At 42.7% G+C, this 14,742-nt stretch overlaps 1 protein-coding gene across 2 annotated transcripts in view; it reads left to right on the top strand.

Annotated features, from left to right (window-relative positions):
* The window catches only part of trpm3 (transient receptor potential cation channel, subfamily M, member 3), a 254,242-nt gene that overhangs the window by 151,680 nt on the left and 87,820 nt on the right, over positions 1-14,742 (top strand). For both annotated transcript variants that reach the window (XM_045703003.2, XM_014160648.3), the window contains exons 7-8: positions 4,452-4,626; positions 5,148-5,271. In XM_045703003.2, coding sequence (XP_045558959.2) covers positions 4,452-4,626; positions 5,148-5,271 — 299 coding nt within the window. The remainder of the gene's footprint in view (positions 1-4,451; positions 4,627-5,147; positions 5,272-14,742) is intronic.

The following is a 14,742-nucleotide window of genomic DNA, read 5'->3' on the forward strand; positions in this document are numbered from 1 at the left end:
CCTTATGGCAAGGTGCTCCATCATGCTGAAAAAGGCATTGTTCGTCACCAAACTGTTCCTGGATGGTTGGGAGAAGTTGCTCTTGGAAGATGTGTTGCTACCATTCTTTATTCATGGCTGTGTTCTTTGGCAAAATTGTGAGTGAGCCCACTCCCTTGGCTGAGAAGCAATCCCACACATGAATGGTCTCAGGATGCTTTACTGTTGGCATGACACAGGACTGATGGTAGCGCTTACCTTGTCTTCTCCGGACAAGCTTTTTTCCGGATGCCCCAAATAATCAGAAAGGGGATTCATCTGAGAAAATGACTTTACCCCAGTCCTCAACAGTCCAATCCCTGTACCTTTTGCAGAATATCAGTCTGTTCCTGATGTTTTTACTGGAGAGAAGTGGCTTCCAAAAGTCTTCGCCTCACTGTGCGTGCAGATGCACTCACACCTGCCTGCTGCCATTCCTGAGCAAGCTCTGTATTGGTGGGGCCCCGATCCCGCAGCTGAATCAAATTTAGGAGACGGTCCTGGCGCTTACTGGACTTTCTTGGGCGCCCTGAAGCCTTCTTCACAACAATTGAACCGCTCTCCTTGAAGTTCTTGATGATCCAATAAATGGTTGATTTAGGTGCAATCTTACTGGCAGCAATATCCTTGCCTGTGAAGCCCTTTTTGTGCAAAGCAATGATGACAGTACGTGTTTCCTTGCAGGTAACCATTGTAGACAGAGGAAGAACAATGATTCCAAGAACCACCTTCCTTTTGAAGCTTCCAGTCTGTTATTTCGAACTCAATCAGCATGACAGAGTGATCTCCAGCCTTGTCCTCGTCAACACTCACACCTGTGTTAATGAGAGAATCACTGACATGATGTCAGCTGGTCCTTTTGTGGCAGGGCTGAAATGCAGTGGACATGTTTTTTGGGGGATTCAGTTCATTTGCATGACAAAGAGGGACTTTGCAATTAATTGCATTTCATCTGATCACTCTTCATAACATTCTGGAGTATATGCGAATTGCCATCATACAAACTGAGGTAGCAGACTGTGAAAATGAATATTTGTGTCATTCTCAAAACTTTTGGCCACGACTGTACAGTAAAATACATTTGATTCAATTTGGGGGTTTGACAAAATCCAACCTTTCCCACCTAGGACATTTTGTATGACCGGACCTTCTCAAATAAACAATATCCCACAATCCGGTGGTCTAGCGGTTAGTGCCGCCACCTCCAGCACACAGTCATACCTGTGCTGGCATAGGTTCAAATCTGTTCCGTTTCCGTTTGACACTCTCACCTGTCTTTCCATGCTATCCCTCTGAAAAGGTAATGTCCCACATCCTAACTTAATTCTCTTGGTCTCAGTGAGCATGACTCGTTTTGGGTCACAAATCCTTCCACGACGCAGCACAGCTGAAATAGAATTGGATGGATTATATCTTGAAGAGAACAGAAGAACAGACAAGTCAAAGCGTGACGGAGACATAACTAACGGAAATGGAGCCTAACCTTCTCTTCTCTACATTTCACATCTTAATACTTTCACGGCTCCAATTTGCCAGTCCTCTCTGGAGAAATAGGTGCTAGCAAGTGCAGTCGGGAAGATGAGGGTAGGCCTAGGCGTGTGAAAACGACCCACATAGAGAAACCTCCTCCAGCCATGCTAATGTTTCTCTGGGTGTGAGTCAATGGCTCCATAATGAGGTCCTTTTAAGCGTGTCACGTGTGTTCCCCTCACAACCCCTCCCTCCCTCCCTCCCGGGCTAAAGATAGATGTTGGGGGATGGTGAGGCTCGTGCTAACTGCCCTTTTTCTCTCCTCCTCCCCTCTTCCGTGCTGTCGCTCTCTTTCTTTCTCTTAATATTTTTGAGCAGGGGCCATGGACGTCAAAGAGGAAGAGGTAGAGAGAAAGAGACAGAGAAAGAGTGAGGGGGGGTGTGAGAATAAAGTAGAGACAGAGGGGTGGTTGGGTGTGTGGCGCAGCCAGCGGAGATAGAAAGAGAGATGGAGCGAGAGCATTCAAAGAAAGAAAGGATTGATCTGCTCCAGTTACGAGCTCCTAGCAAAAGTAAAGCCTCCACTAATCTAACACAGAAAACTCCAAATGGTCGTGAACATGGTATCTGTTAAAGAATCTGTTTGACATTGGGTTTGTAAATGCCCTGATCTCATTTCAGCAACATGACTGTTAGCTGTTGTGGAAACGTTATCAGAGGTACTGACATAGTGTGTGCTGACAAAACGAATGACTTGTCTCGCAAAGCCCAACGTTCTACTCCATAGACTCCAGAGTAATCGCCTCCAAAAAATGGATCCCATCTCCCCACACAACTATGAGAGATTAGTTATCTTTTTAGAAATTATTTTCAATTCTTTCCATTTTGGAGAGCTCTGTTCACAGCTCTTCTATCCTACCCAACAAAGAGCACAAAGCTAACTGTTCATCTGTTTCTAAATGGCTGTCACGACTTCCGCCGAAGTCGGTCCTTCTCCTTGTTCGGGCGGCGTTCGGCGGTCGACGTCACCGGCCTTCTAGCCATCGCCGAACCTCTTTTCATTTTCCATTTGTTTTGTCTTTGTTTTATACACCTGGTTTCAATTCCCCAATTACATGTTCATTATTTAACCCTCTGTTTTCCCCAAGGGTTTTGTGCGTGATTGTTTTATGTATGTTCGGTCCGTTATTGTGGACTCGGTATTACGACATGTTATTGGAATATTTGAGTAAAGTTACTTGTGTTGCTCATCTCTGCTGTCCTGCGCCTGACTCCTCTGCACCAGCTACACCCAGACCACTACAATGGCTCTGTGATGTAAGTTAAGAAGGAATACTGAGGTCCCTACGCTACCTGAGAGACCATAGATATTCATATAATAACAATATAGCATGGCAATTTATCAGACCGCTTTTATCCAAAGCCACTTGCAGAACTGCTAGCATTGACACTTAAACAAATATTCAGTTGATGTGGCCCATGTGGGAATCGAAACCCACCACCCAGCACCTTGTTGCCAACACCTTGCTCTAACCCTCAGACATATGAACTAGCTTTAGTAGGAGACATACTATAAGACAGTGCAGTCTGTACCTGCTCTTTCATCCAGAGTTTGAGTGGTGTGGTGTGTTGTGGTGTATGCAGGCACCGCTCTTTCGCTCTCTCTCTAGCCAATTAGCAACGACTCAGCTGCGCTCTCCCTTCCACATCTAGTGTCTTGTCAATTGGAGCCTAATCCCTTCAGGTGTGAGTGGTGACCCTCAAACCGCAGTAGCCATCATCGCTTGCTCATGACACATGAAGAGGTAAAGAGTAAGAGAAGAAGTCAATTAAAATCTTTATGAATAGACGAGACTACTTGTTCTCCTGCGCCTGATGTACAGTGTGCTGACGCTCTTAACTTAAGTATGCTAGGCCCTAAAATAGGTCCCTCTTTATGTAACTTTGCCTGTAGCGAGCAAGACACAATGATGGCACATGTGTGAGCGGACCCTGAGTCAGTGGCCCACCTATCCACAGTGAAATTATGCAGGCAAGGATGGGAGGGAGGATCCAGCAGGGACATGGCTTTTGAATTTGAGTGAAAAAACTGACTGGTGGCAGCTAAATGAGAGACAGAGAGAGAGAGAGCGAGAGTGAGAGTGACAGAGAGAGAGAAGCTCAGAGAGAACTGGGCGTCCTTGTGGGGGTTTGGTACTGTAGGGCTTATGTGCATCCTTTCTCTTTCCAAGCCCGTTCTCCCAGCCTGTCTAAGCTCCAGAACCCACCTGTTAATTACCTCTAATGAGTCTTAAAGGAATAGTTCAGGATTTTTGCAATGAAACCCTTTATCTACTTCCCCGGAGTCAGATGAACTTCTGGATGTCTCTGCGTCCAGAATGAAGGAAGATAGAGGTAGTTTCTCGGACCAATGCTAACTAGCTTAGCTCAGGAGACTGTCTTTGTGCTAAGCTAGCGCTAACACTAGTTAGGACTTCATTACCAAAATCCCAAAATATCCCTTTAATAGCTTCTGATTATCCAGTTTGAGGCCGTCCCGCTGTGCAGCAGGAGGGTACTCGCTCCAGGGCTTCTATGCGGCTCAAGTGCGGCTCTGTGCTTCCGCTAGATGCTCAGAAATACCCATAGAAATAGGAAACACTCTCTGAATGCTGCTTGCCCCATTTGTGGCACAAATTCGTCTTTAAGCAGCATTTCTATTTTAGTTGAGAGGTGAGATGTTGGGGCACTTGTTGAATCGTGGCACGCAACACGGCCCCCACTGAAGTTTTGTCAGTCACACCTCCCTCATGGCTGTCTGTCAGGGTACTCCTGTGGGATTTAATGAGTGTTTTTTGTTTACACCTTTTTTTCTCTGTTTTCTGATTTCTTTCTTGTCTCGTTTTCCTTCATTCTTTCACCACTATCCCTCTCTCTCTTTCTCTTTTGCCTCCTCCCCCCTTCTCCCCTTTCTCTCTCTGTAGGTATTGGTCAGGGAGTGCCAGTGGTGGCTCTGATAGTGGAGGGGGGTCCTAATGTGATCTCCATCGTGTTAGAGTACCTAAGGGACACTCCACCTGTGCCCGTGGTGGTGTGTGATGGGAGCGGGCGTGCTTCGGACATCCTGGCATTTGGACACAAGTACTCCGAGGAGGGAGGGTACGTGTCACATATCACATACACAGATTTGCTACAGTATTGCGGGTGCATTAAGGTGCGTTAGTAGTGTGTCCCAAATACAGTCCTAATGCTTAGGATAAACGTTAAATGGATAATTTGGCAATGAGGCCCTTTATCTACTTCCCCAGAGTCAGATGAACTCGTGGATACCAATTTTATGTCTGTGTCCAGTATGAAGGAAGTTAGAGGTAGTGTTGCGAGCCAATGCTAACTAGCGTTAGCACAATGGCTGTAGTTAGAGCAACTACCTATAACGTCCTTCATACTGGACCCAGAAACATAAAAATGATATCCACGAGTTCATCTGACTCTGGGTAAGTAGATAAAGGGCATCATTGCCAAAATCCTGAAGTGTGCCTTAATACTTCAACTTAAATGTAAGTTTCTCGTCCAGGTCTCTTTTACCCTTATCTGCCACAATTCCTCATCTCTCCTTTCTCCCTTCTGCTCTTCTTCCCTCTTTCCCTCTCCTCTTTCTCCTTTTCCCTCATTTTTACCAGGATCATAAATGAGTCTCTGAGGGACCAGTTGCTGGTGACCATCCAGAAGACCTTCACGTACAGCCGGACCCAGGCCCAGCACCTCTTCATCATCCTCATGGAATGCATGAAGAAGAAGGAGCTGGTGAGTGTTCAGGCTCGCTCACTTGTCACCTTGGAAACATCTCCTACCCCAACTCCCCATGCCTCTACTGTAGGGCTTTACAACCCTGTTTCTGGAGAACTACCCACCTGTAGGTTTCTCTCCAACCCCAGTTGTAACTAACCTGATTCAGCTTATCAACCAGCTAATTAATAGAATCAGGTGTGCTAGATTACAGTAGGAGTGAAAACCTACAGGACGGTAGCTCTCCAGGAACAGGGTTGGAGAGCCCTGATCAACTGTACAAAGTCTCAAGCACCAGTGTGATGGGGATTAGGGAGAAAAAACCTTGGCGTCAATGTAAAGATAAAAAAGAGAAGATTTGGGAATAATGAGATTGTGGCCCTGTCCAGAAACAACCCCTTTAGCCCTTACCACCTAGACCCTAGTGGAGATCTGAGAGGATGTGATAGGTTTCAGCGATATTATAGCAGCTCCACCTTGCCGTCTAATAGGCTAGTGGAATTTCTGCCATAGGGGATTGGGGCTGTGACAGGGCTGTGGATGTAAAGGCTCTCTGATGTCGTCCAGGACCAACTGGTTTGGCTTTAGGCTGCTCTCTCTCCTGTCCATCTGTCATATCCATTTGAAACATACCCCACAAGCTGTGTTTAGTGAACTGTCACTCACATAATTAACCTTCCCTAATTAACCTTCCCTAGCTCAGGTGGTGACAAGGTCTCTTCAGATCAGTGTTTCTTGCAGAGAGAAGCTGCATGCTTATTACAGTGATCACCCTCAATGTGTAGTACACTGTCCCACTACAAACACAATGATACATATTATCACTGCACTATGCCTGGCACAAAGTCACATTTCACAGGGCACGAAACAAGCACTATGGTAAGTGGATAATGAAGGTAATCACATGGCAATCAGTGGGTTTTGAGTTCCAGACAGACGGTATTAGTCACACACACACACACACACACACACACAAAAAAAACACACACTGCTGTGTCCATTCCAAACCATGAGATATTATCGTCGTACATACTGTGCCTGAGATGAAAATACCACTCACTGTCTGTACTCATTAAACACCTGAGCCTCCATTAGCCTGCATGCACCAAACAAACACATGCCTTTGCTTTACAATATTCTAATTTAACAGTTGGTTACACAAGCACAAGCATAATGTAATTTGCATGGACAGTTGGCCTCAATAAGCAAATGCACACTCTGTTATATAAAGGTTTTAAAGTACACACTTTGTTTATAATACACACATTCAAAACTCAGTTGCACAATACGCTTGGAAAGTGGATTTCATCACAATCGTTAAAATATGAACACAACGGGAGACGCCAAGTCAAATCGGGGACATATTTTTTTACACCATAACATTATGGGAGCTAGCAAAACAGTGTAGGGGCAGTTGCTAAGTTAAATAACTGCAAACGATTTTAGCTAGCTAGCTAACTAACTTGGCTAGCTGTGGGGTGTAGCAATTCACCCATTTACAGTTGGTACTACACTACACTTTGCAAGCAAAAGGTGTCTCCATTAATGTTTACGTTTGTCTCCACTTTCCAAGCATATTGACATATGTTAGCTGTAATTGTTGACCTGGTATTCATGGTTGCACATACTTTTACTACGAGCAACTGAACCGCATGTATTGCAAGGGTCCCTCCTCTCCCTACGTATTGTTTTGTAATTGTATATCTATTGAAATTAAACAATATATACACTTTGTTGAATGTTTTTGCGTCAATTTTGTTTTTGTGCGTTCATTTTGTCTCTCCTTTGTTCCTTTGTCATGTGCCAAAAATGTGCCTTTTAATGTGATGATTTGTGTTGGTGTTGTTGATTCTCCTTTTCATTGTGCATCCCATTTTTTTCTTCCATGTTTTCTTCCCCCTTATATGGACAGAGAGAGAGTTGAGAGTGGTAGAGAGAGAGATGCCCATCACAGATGTTGGGTGTGTAAGTGGATTGATCTGAGCTCTATGAGGTTTCCATGCTCAAGCAGATGGAACTCCAGAACACCCAGTCGAGTGGAGTCTCCAGAGCAGCTGTGGAGCCAAGAATATCTGATAGGCATAAGAGTAAATCTCTTCCTCAACTACTGCCACCACTATCTACCACTACTTTACTATAGTACAGTACGTCCTCTATGGGATGGATCATACTGAGGAAGATTGGTCGGTTTGTGCTGCCACCTTGGTCTAGTTTGGCTGAGGCTAATGCAGGCTAATGCTAATGCCAAGCACGGTAGTGTGGTGTTGAGTAGATAAAGCTAGATAAAGTTTAGACCAAGGCAATGCTGTAAGATTTCTGATGACGTGGGACTAATGTGTTTGGATGATGGAATATGACTGAGAATCCTTTGGACTTGTAGCCTATATGTCACCTTGACATTCGAATCTGCACGGTTTCACACAGCAGGTGCTGTGCTCTTTCGTGTAGTCAGCGTTTCGATGAAGATTCCTATTAGTAGCCATCTCCATAGTGGGCCATGTGTAAGGAATGTGTAATGAACACTAAACTTTTGACTACATTTTATACTTTCCACATTTTCTTGTGTTACAGCTTGAATTCAAAATGTATGAAAAAAATATATCATTCCCACCCAACTACACACAATACACCATAATGGCAAAGTCAAAAGTATTAGACATTTTTGAAATGTATTGAGAATGAAATACAGAAATGTCTAATTTCCTTAAGTATTCACACCCCTGAATTGATACATGTTAGAATCACCTTTGGCAGCAATTACAGCTGTCATTCTTTCTGGGCAAGTCTCTAGGAACTTTGCAAATGTCACGTCCTGACCAGTTAAGGGTTATTTGTTATTGTAGTTTGGTCAGGACGTGGCAGAGGGTATTTTGTTTATGTGGTTCGGGGTGGTGATTTTTGTAGTAGGGTGTTTGATTTATTATTTCGGGGTTTTGGTCTATGTTTTGTATCTCTATGTTCTTTCTGGTTTGTGGTATTTCTATGTGTAGGTTTATGGGGGGTTGGACTCTCAATTGGAGGCAGGTGCTTTCTCGTTGCCTGTGATTGAGAGTCCTATATATGGGTAATTGTTTGGTGTAGTGTTGTGGGAGATTGTTTCTTGTTTTGCCTGTGTGAGCATGGCAAGACTGTTTTGTTGTTCGTGCGTTCTTCGTTTTGTTGTTTTGGTGTTCTCTTTATTTAAAATAAATATCAAGATGAGCATCCACATTCCTGCTGTGTTTTGGTCCTCTATCCCCGACGACAACCGTTACAGCAAACCTGGACTGTACAATATTTGCACAATATTATTTTTAAAAGCTCCGTCAAGTTGGTTGTTGATCATTGCTAGACAGCCATTTTCAAGTCTTGCCATAGATTTTCAATCTGATTTAAGTCAAAATGTAACAAGGCAACTGAGGAATATTGAATGTCTTCTTGGTAAGCAACTCCAGTGTATATTTGGCCTTGTTTTTTAGTTTATTGTCCTGCTGAAAGGTGAATTTGTCTCCCAGTATCTGTTGGAAAGCAGAATGAACCAGGTTTACCGTTAGGATTTTGCCTGTACTTAGCTCTATTCTATTTCTTTTTATCACATTTTTACTCCTGAACTGATTTAGGCTTTACATGACAAAGGGGCTGAATAATTATTTCAGCTTTACATTTTTTATTCACTTGTAAAAACATAATTCCACTTTGACATTACGGGGCATTGTGTGTAGGCCAGTGACACAACATCTGAAATTAACACATTTAGAATTCAGACAGTAACACCACAAAATGTGACCGACCACCTTGATTCAGTGATAAGTAGCAACATTTGAAATTGTGTTTTTTTACATTGGATGAAAGCAGAAACACAGAGCTACAAAATGGTATGTAATATACTGCATTTGACAAAAATGGGAAAGTAATTCTGCTTTGAAAGTTGATAAACTTGTAACCTCACTTTGAGAAAATGGCGTTTGAATTTTTTGGTACCTACTGGAGAGCTCTTCTTTGTTTACACCCATTCAGCATTGTTCACACCCTCTTAAGCTTTAGCCCCAACCCAAACTCTGACCGTTTTATTCGGCCGAGCAGAGCTGGTTAGTTTGTTTTCATGTTATCCAGATCATTGGTGACAGTAACTGTGCTGCTTGCAACAATTTAATTAAGCTTTTATGCCGATGTTTACTGACACCGGCCATATTCAACTGCTGTTGTGTGTTCGTAAATTCATCAGTTATTCTGCACTCTGGCAAACTCAGATGAGAGTGCTCTGAAATCGGAGCAGATGGCCAGACTGAATTTGCGAATGCACCCGAAAAGGTTACATAGTGGAGTATTTTGTTAAGACATGTAGCTAGCTAGTTAAACAATGAACCATAATCACAACATATGATGTTACTACCCTGCATGAATCTGCAGGTAGCTAACCAACATCGAGCCAGCCAGCTAACGTTAGCTAGCTAACTATACACTTTAACTTGAAATAAAACCACTTCCTTACCCGTATACATCATAGATAGACACGTCTCCTGTCACGGATGCCATGGTTGCCCTTAGTTTGAAGAAGCAATTTGGAGACAGGTGTTTTCTCCATCTCCTTAGCTATCATACTCAAATTCCACTGAACTTTGTCCTCCAGAAAGGAGACAGCAACACTTATGCAGTTTTACTATGCGATACATTTTTAGACAGGATTACCAACACATACTGACCAGCTCTAATAGGCAGAAGCGTGCTATATGGCAGACCAATCCAAACTCATCTCTCGGCATGTCCAGCCCACTCATTATCTCGCCCAACCATGGCTTGCAGGAAGGTTGCTCCCTTTTTCTGTGGCTAAACCAACTAGGCTCGTAATTTAACAATTTAATTCAAATTTACAGATGGCATACAAGTTTGTTATTAAGGCACATGAAAGTTCACATGTTCGAGAAAGCAATTCTGCCCAAAAAAAGCATTTTGTTAAAAAAAGGTTTACGTTCAAACGGCTCTCCTGTGAAGAGGTGACCCACGACATACAATACGTGTAGTTTCCTGAAAAGGGTCACAAATTAGGAAAAAGTAAAGGGGTGTGAATAAATAGGGAATTGTTATTATTTAACCTCTCTAGGGGAGGTGGGACGAAATCGTCCCACACTATTCAACAGCCAGTGAAAAATCAGAGCGCCAAATTTAAAACCACAAAATGTCATAATTCAAAGTTCTCAAACATAGGAATATTTTACAACATTTTATAGATACACTTCTCCTGAATCGAACCACGTTGTCCGATTTTCAAAAGGCTTTACAGCGAAAGCAAAACATTAGATTATGTTAGGAGAGTACATTTTCCAAGCATTCATATATGTCACGTAAACCAAAACCACAGCTAAATGCAGCACTAACCTTTGATGATCTTCATCAGATGATACTCCTAGGACATTATGTTATACAATACATGCATGTTTTGTTCAATCAAGTTCGTATTTATATCAAAAACCAGCTTTTTACATTAGCATGTGATGTTCAGAACTAGCATACCCACCGAAAACTTCCGGTGAATTTACTAAATTACTCATGATAAACGTTGACAAAATACACAACAATTATTTTAAGAATTATAGATACAGAACTCCTTTATGCAATCGCTATGTCCGATTTTAAAATAGCTTTTCGGCGAAAGCACATTTTGCAATATTCTGAGTAATAGCTCGGCCATCACGGCTAGCTATTTTGACATCCGCCAACTTCGGGGTCACCTAAACTCAGAATTAGTATTAGAAAAATTGGATTACCTTTGCTGTTCTTCGTCAGAATGCACTCCCAGGACTTCTACTTCAACAACAAATGTTGTTTTGGTTCCAAATAATCCATAGTTATATCCAAATACCTCCGTTTTGTTTGTGCGTTCAGGTCACTATCCGAAGGGTAACGCGCGAGCGCATTTCGTGACAAAAAAATTCAAAATATTCCATTACCGTACTTAGAAGCATGTCAAACGCTGTTTAAAATCAATTTTTATGCTACTTTTCTTGTAAAATAGCAATAATATTCCAACCGGGCAACGTTGTATTCATTCAAAGACTGAAAGAAAGTCTCGTGACCGCGCATCTCCAGTCTCACTGTCCCCAGGCTGACCACTTACAAACTCTGGTCCTATACTTTGCCCAGAGACAGGAGACACGTCATTCCACTTTCTGGCGCCTTCTGAGGGCCAATGGAAGCCTTAGAAAATGTCACGTTACAGCAGAGATGCTGTATTTTTGATAGAGATGCAACAGAAGGACAACAAATTGTCAGACAGGGCACTTCCTGCATGGAATCTTCTCAGGTTTTGGCCTGCCATATGAGTTCTGTTATACTCACAGACACCATTCAAACAGTTTTAGAAACTTTAGAGTGTTTTCTATCCAAATCCACTAATTATATGCATATCCTAGTTTCTGGGCAGGAGTAGTAACCAGATTAAATCGGGTACGTTTTTTATACTGCCCCCATCCCAAAGAAGTTAAGAAAAGTGAAATGGTGCCAATTTATTTGGCCACAGATAAAAATATGCTGGAGTATTAAATTAAAAGTTTTTAAAAGTACCAAATTAAATGTTTTTGCTTCACTGTCCATATAAATATGTAGGAGTGTGTTTATAGATAGACATGTTATACCAACAGTTAGCACTCAAGCAAACTTTTCCCTGTAGGATACAAATGTAGAAGAAGATGGGTGTATTTCTTACCCCTGCAAAATGACAAACAAATAACCCCCTTGTGATCAAATTATACACCTACCATTGACTAACACTAGTTGTGGCAACATGGTGCTCCCTCCCTAGCACATGGCTCCACAGAGGAGTGTGCCCCTGGCTAGCCGTCAATTTGAAAAACAAGAAAATGGTGCTTTGCTGCTTTGTTTAATGTAAGGAATTTCAAATTATTTATACTTTTACTTCTACTTTTGATACTTAAGTATATTTAAAACCAAATACTTTTAGACTTTTACTCAAGTAGTATTTTACTGGTTGACTTTCACTTTTACTTGAGTAACTTTCTATTATGGTATCTATACTTTTACTGAATTATGACAATGGGGTACTTTTCCCACCACTGACAAGCAACATGATCAAACAGCATCCATTCTCACTTAAAAGTGGTGCTTCCCACTAGTGACTAGTATGTCTCTTCTCTCCTCTGCCCTCTCCTCGACGTGTGTTGGTGTGACGGGCGGATGTCTATGGCATGTCATCAATCATTGCCGAGTGACACCTGTCAATCAATAGGCATGAAAGTGTCAGTCATCTACAGAATGAGATATTCCCTTCACACAGACTGTAGACCAATCGGTATTAGAAGCTACAACATATCTGTGTGCAAGAGAAAAACATATATGGAGGCATGTGTGAAACCAAAGCACCCATGCATCACTACTAAATATAGACATGTTATACCAACAGTAAGCACTCAAGAAAACATTTCCCTGTTGGATACAAATTGAGAAGAGGAGGGGAGTATTTCTTACCCCTGCATAAGGACAAAAAACGAAATACACCTACCATTGACTAACACTAGCTGTGGCAACATGGTGCTCCCTCGCTAACACATGGCTCCGCATAGGGTCACCTTGGGGCTATGGTGGGTGGAGGAGGAGGAGGATCGGTAGCAGTAGGAGGAAGAGGAAAGGAAAAGAGAAGTTGACGAGGTGGAGGCCACGCAGAGTAGCTTAAGCTGCACATAATACTCATCCCTGTTCTATCAGTCATTGTTACTGTCATTCACATATAGGAAGCAGTGATCTGGTGGGTTCCACAGGAGGACGCTGAGGGGAGGACAGCTCAATATTGGCCGGAACGGAGCAAATGGAATTTGATACCATTCTGCTCCAGCCATTGACAAGAACCCGTCCTCCCTAATTAAGGTGCCACCAACCTCCTGTGGTGGGTTCACACTCTAACACGCATGCATTCATACACACACACACACTTACTCATCTGTGTGTTCTTGCCAGTGAGTTCCCGCCTGTGTAGTTCAAGTGAGGATTAGGGCTGCTTTAGTTCAAGTGTACCAGTGTGATTTGTGCACTAAGTGTGTGGCATTATGGTCACACACACAGACAGTCCTAAAGCCACTACAGGAACACACACCAGGTCATGTAACCCTCACTTAAGTAATCTATGCCTGACCACACACTGGCCTTCTCTATCTCACACACACACACACACACACACACCCACACACACACACACACACACACACACACACACACACACACACACACACACACACACACACACACACACACACACACACACACACACACACACACACACACACACACACACACACACACACACACACAGACAACATGCACACCCACGTGAACACACACAATAATTACCCTGTCCTCAAACAGGCAATGAAGATGGATCGAAACCATCACATCCCATTTACTCTCCAATTTCACCTGGAGGGAGGCCTTTCAATTACTCTTACACACAGCACACACACACACACACACACACACACACACACACACACACACACACACACACACACACACACACACACACACACACACACACATGCATGCATTTATATCACCTACTGGGGACACCTGTTCTCACACCACATTCTGGGGACACCACTTTCCTGAAAACCTAGAGACAAGATGAAAACATCCCAAAAAATCACAAAATAAAATCTATAATAAATACACCCCTTCAAATGTAATTGATTGATTGAAATAAGGGTAGATGACATTGTGGGGACTGGGAAGCTGAACAATGTCAGGACACAAGAGGAAACTCCTTATTTGGCATCAACAGGAAGTCCCATCTGGGGACCAATTTCCGACCAACTAGTACTATCTGGGGACAATAGTGTAGGCTATTGTTTAGGGCACAAGGGGAAGATGGATTCTAATCTACTGTAAATTCCGGACTATAAGCCGCAACTTTTTTCCCAGGCTTTGAACCTCGCGGCTTAAACAATGACGCGGCTAATATATGGATTTTTCCCGCTTTCAATTTTTTTGGGTCCAAAAAAACACATTCTGTGACGTGCTCAGTTTTTTGGCGGCATGAAGCTTTCATTAGACCAATGAAATTGCCGAACGGGTTAAGGTCAAACAACTTTTTAGTTTACTGTTTAGATAAAACCGCGCACTCTCAAACTTCCCATCATTCTGATTACGGTAGTCATTTTGTCACCCTCATCATGGCAAAGACACGGAGAAATGCATATGATGCAGCTTTCAAGTTGAAGGCGATTGATCTGGCTGTTGGAAAAGGAAATAGAGCTGCTGCACGGGAGCTTGGTCTTAATGAGTCGATGATAAGACGTTGGAAACAGCAGCGTGAGGAATTGACTCATTGCAAAAAGACAACTAAAGCTTACTGCTAATTTTTTATTTTTTGTTACAAGCCGTGTTTCGTTAAAGCCTATTTATTTTTGTTACAAGCCGTGTTTCGTTAAAGCCTATTTATTTTTGTTATAAGCCGTGTTTCGTTAAAGCCTGTGTAAAGTTCATTTGTTTCAATGTACCGGTAGG

Source organism: Salmo salar, chromosome 20, assembly GCF_965601325.2.
Source record: "Salmo salar chromosome 20, fSalSal1, whole genome shotgun sequence".
Classification (NCBI taxonomy): domain Eukaryota; kingdom Metazoa; phylum Chordata; class Actinopteri; order Salmoniformes; family Salmonidae; genus Salmo; species Salmo salar.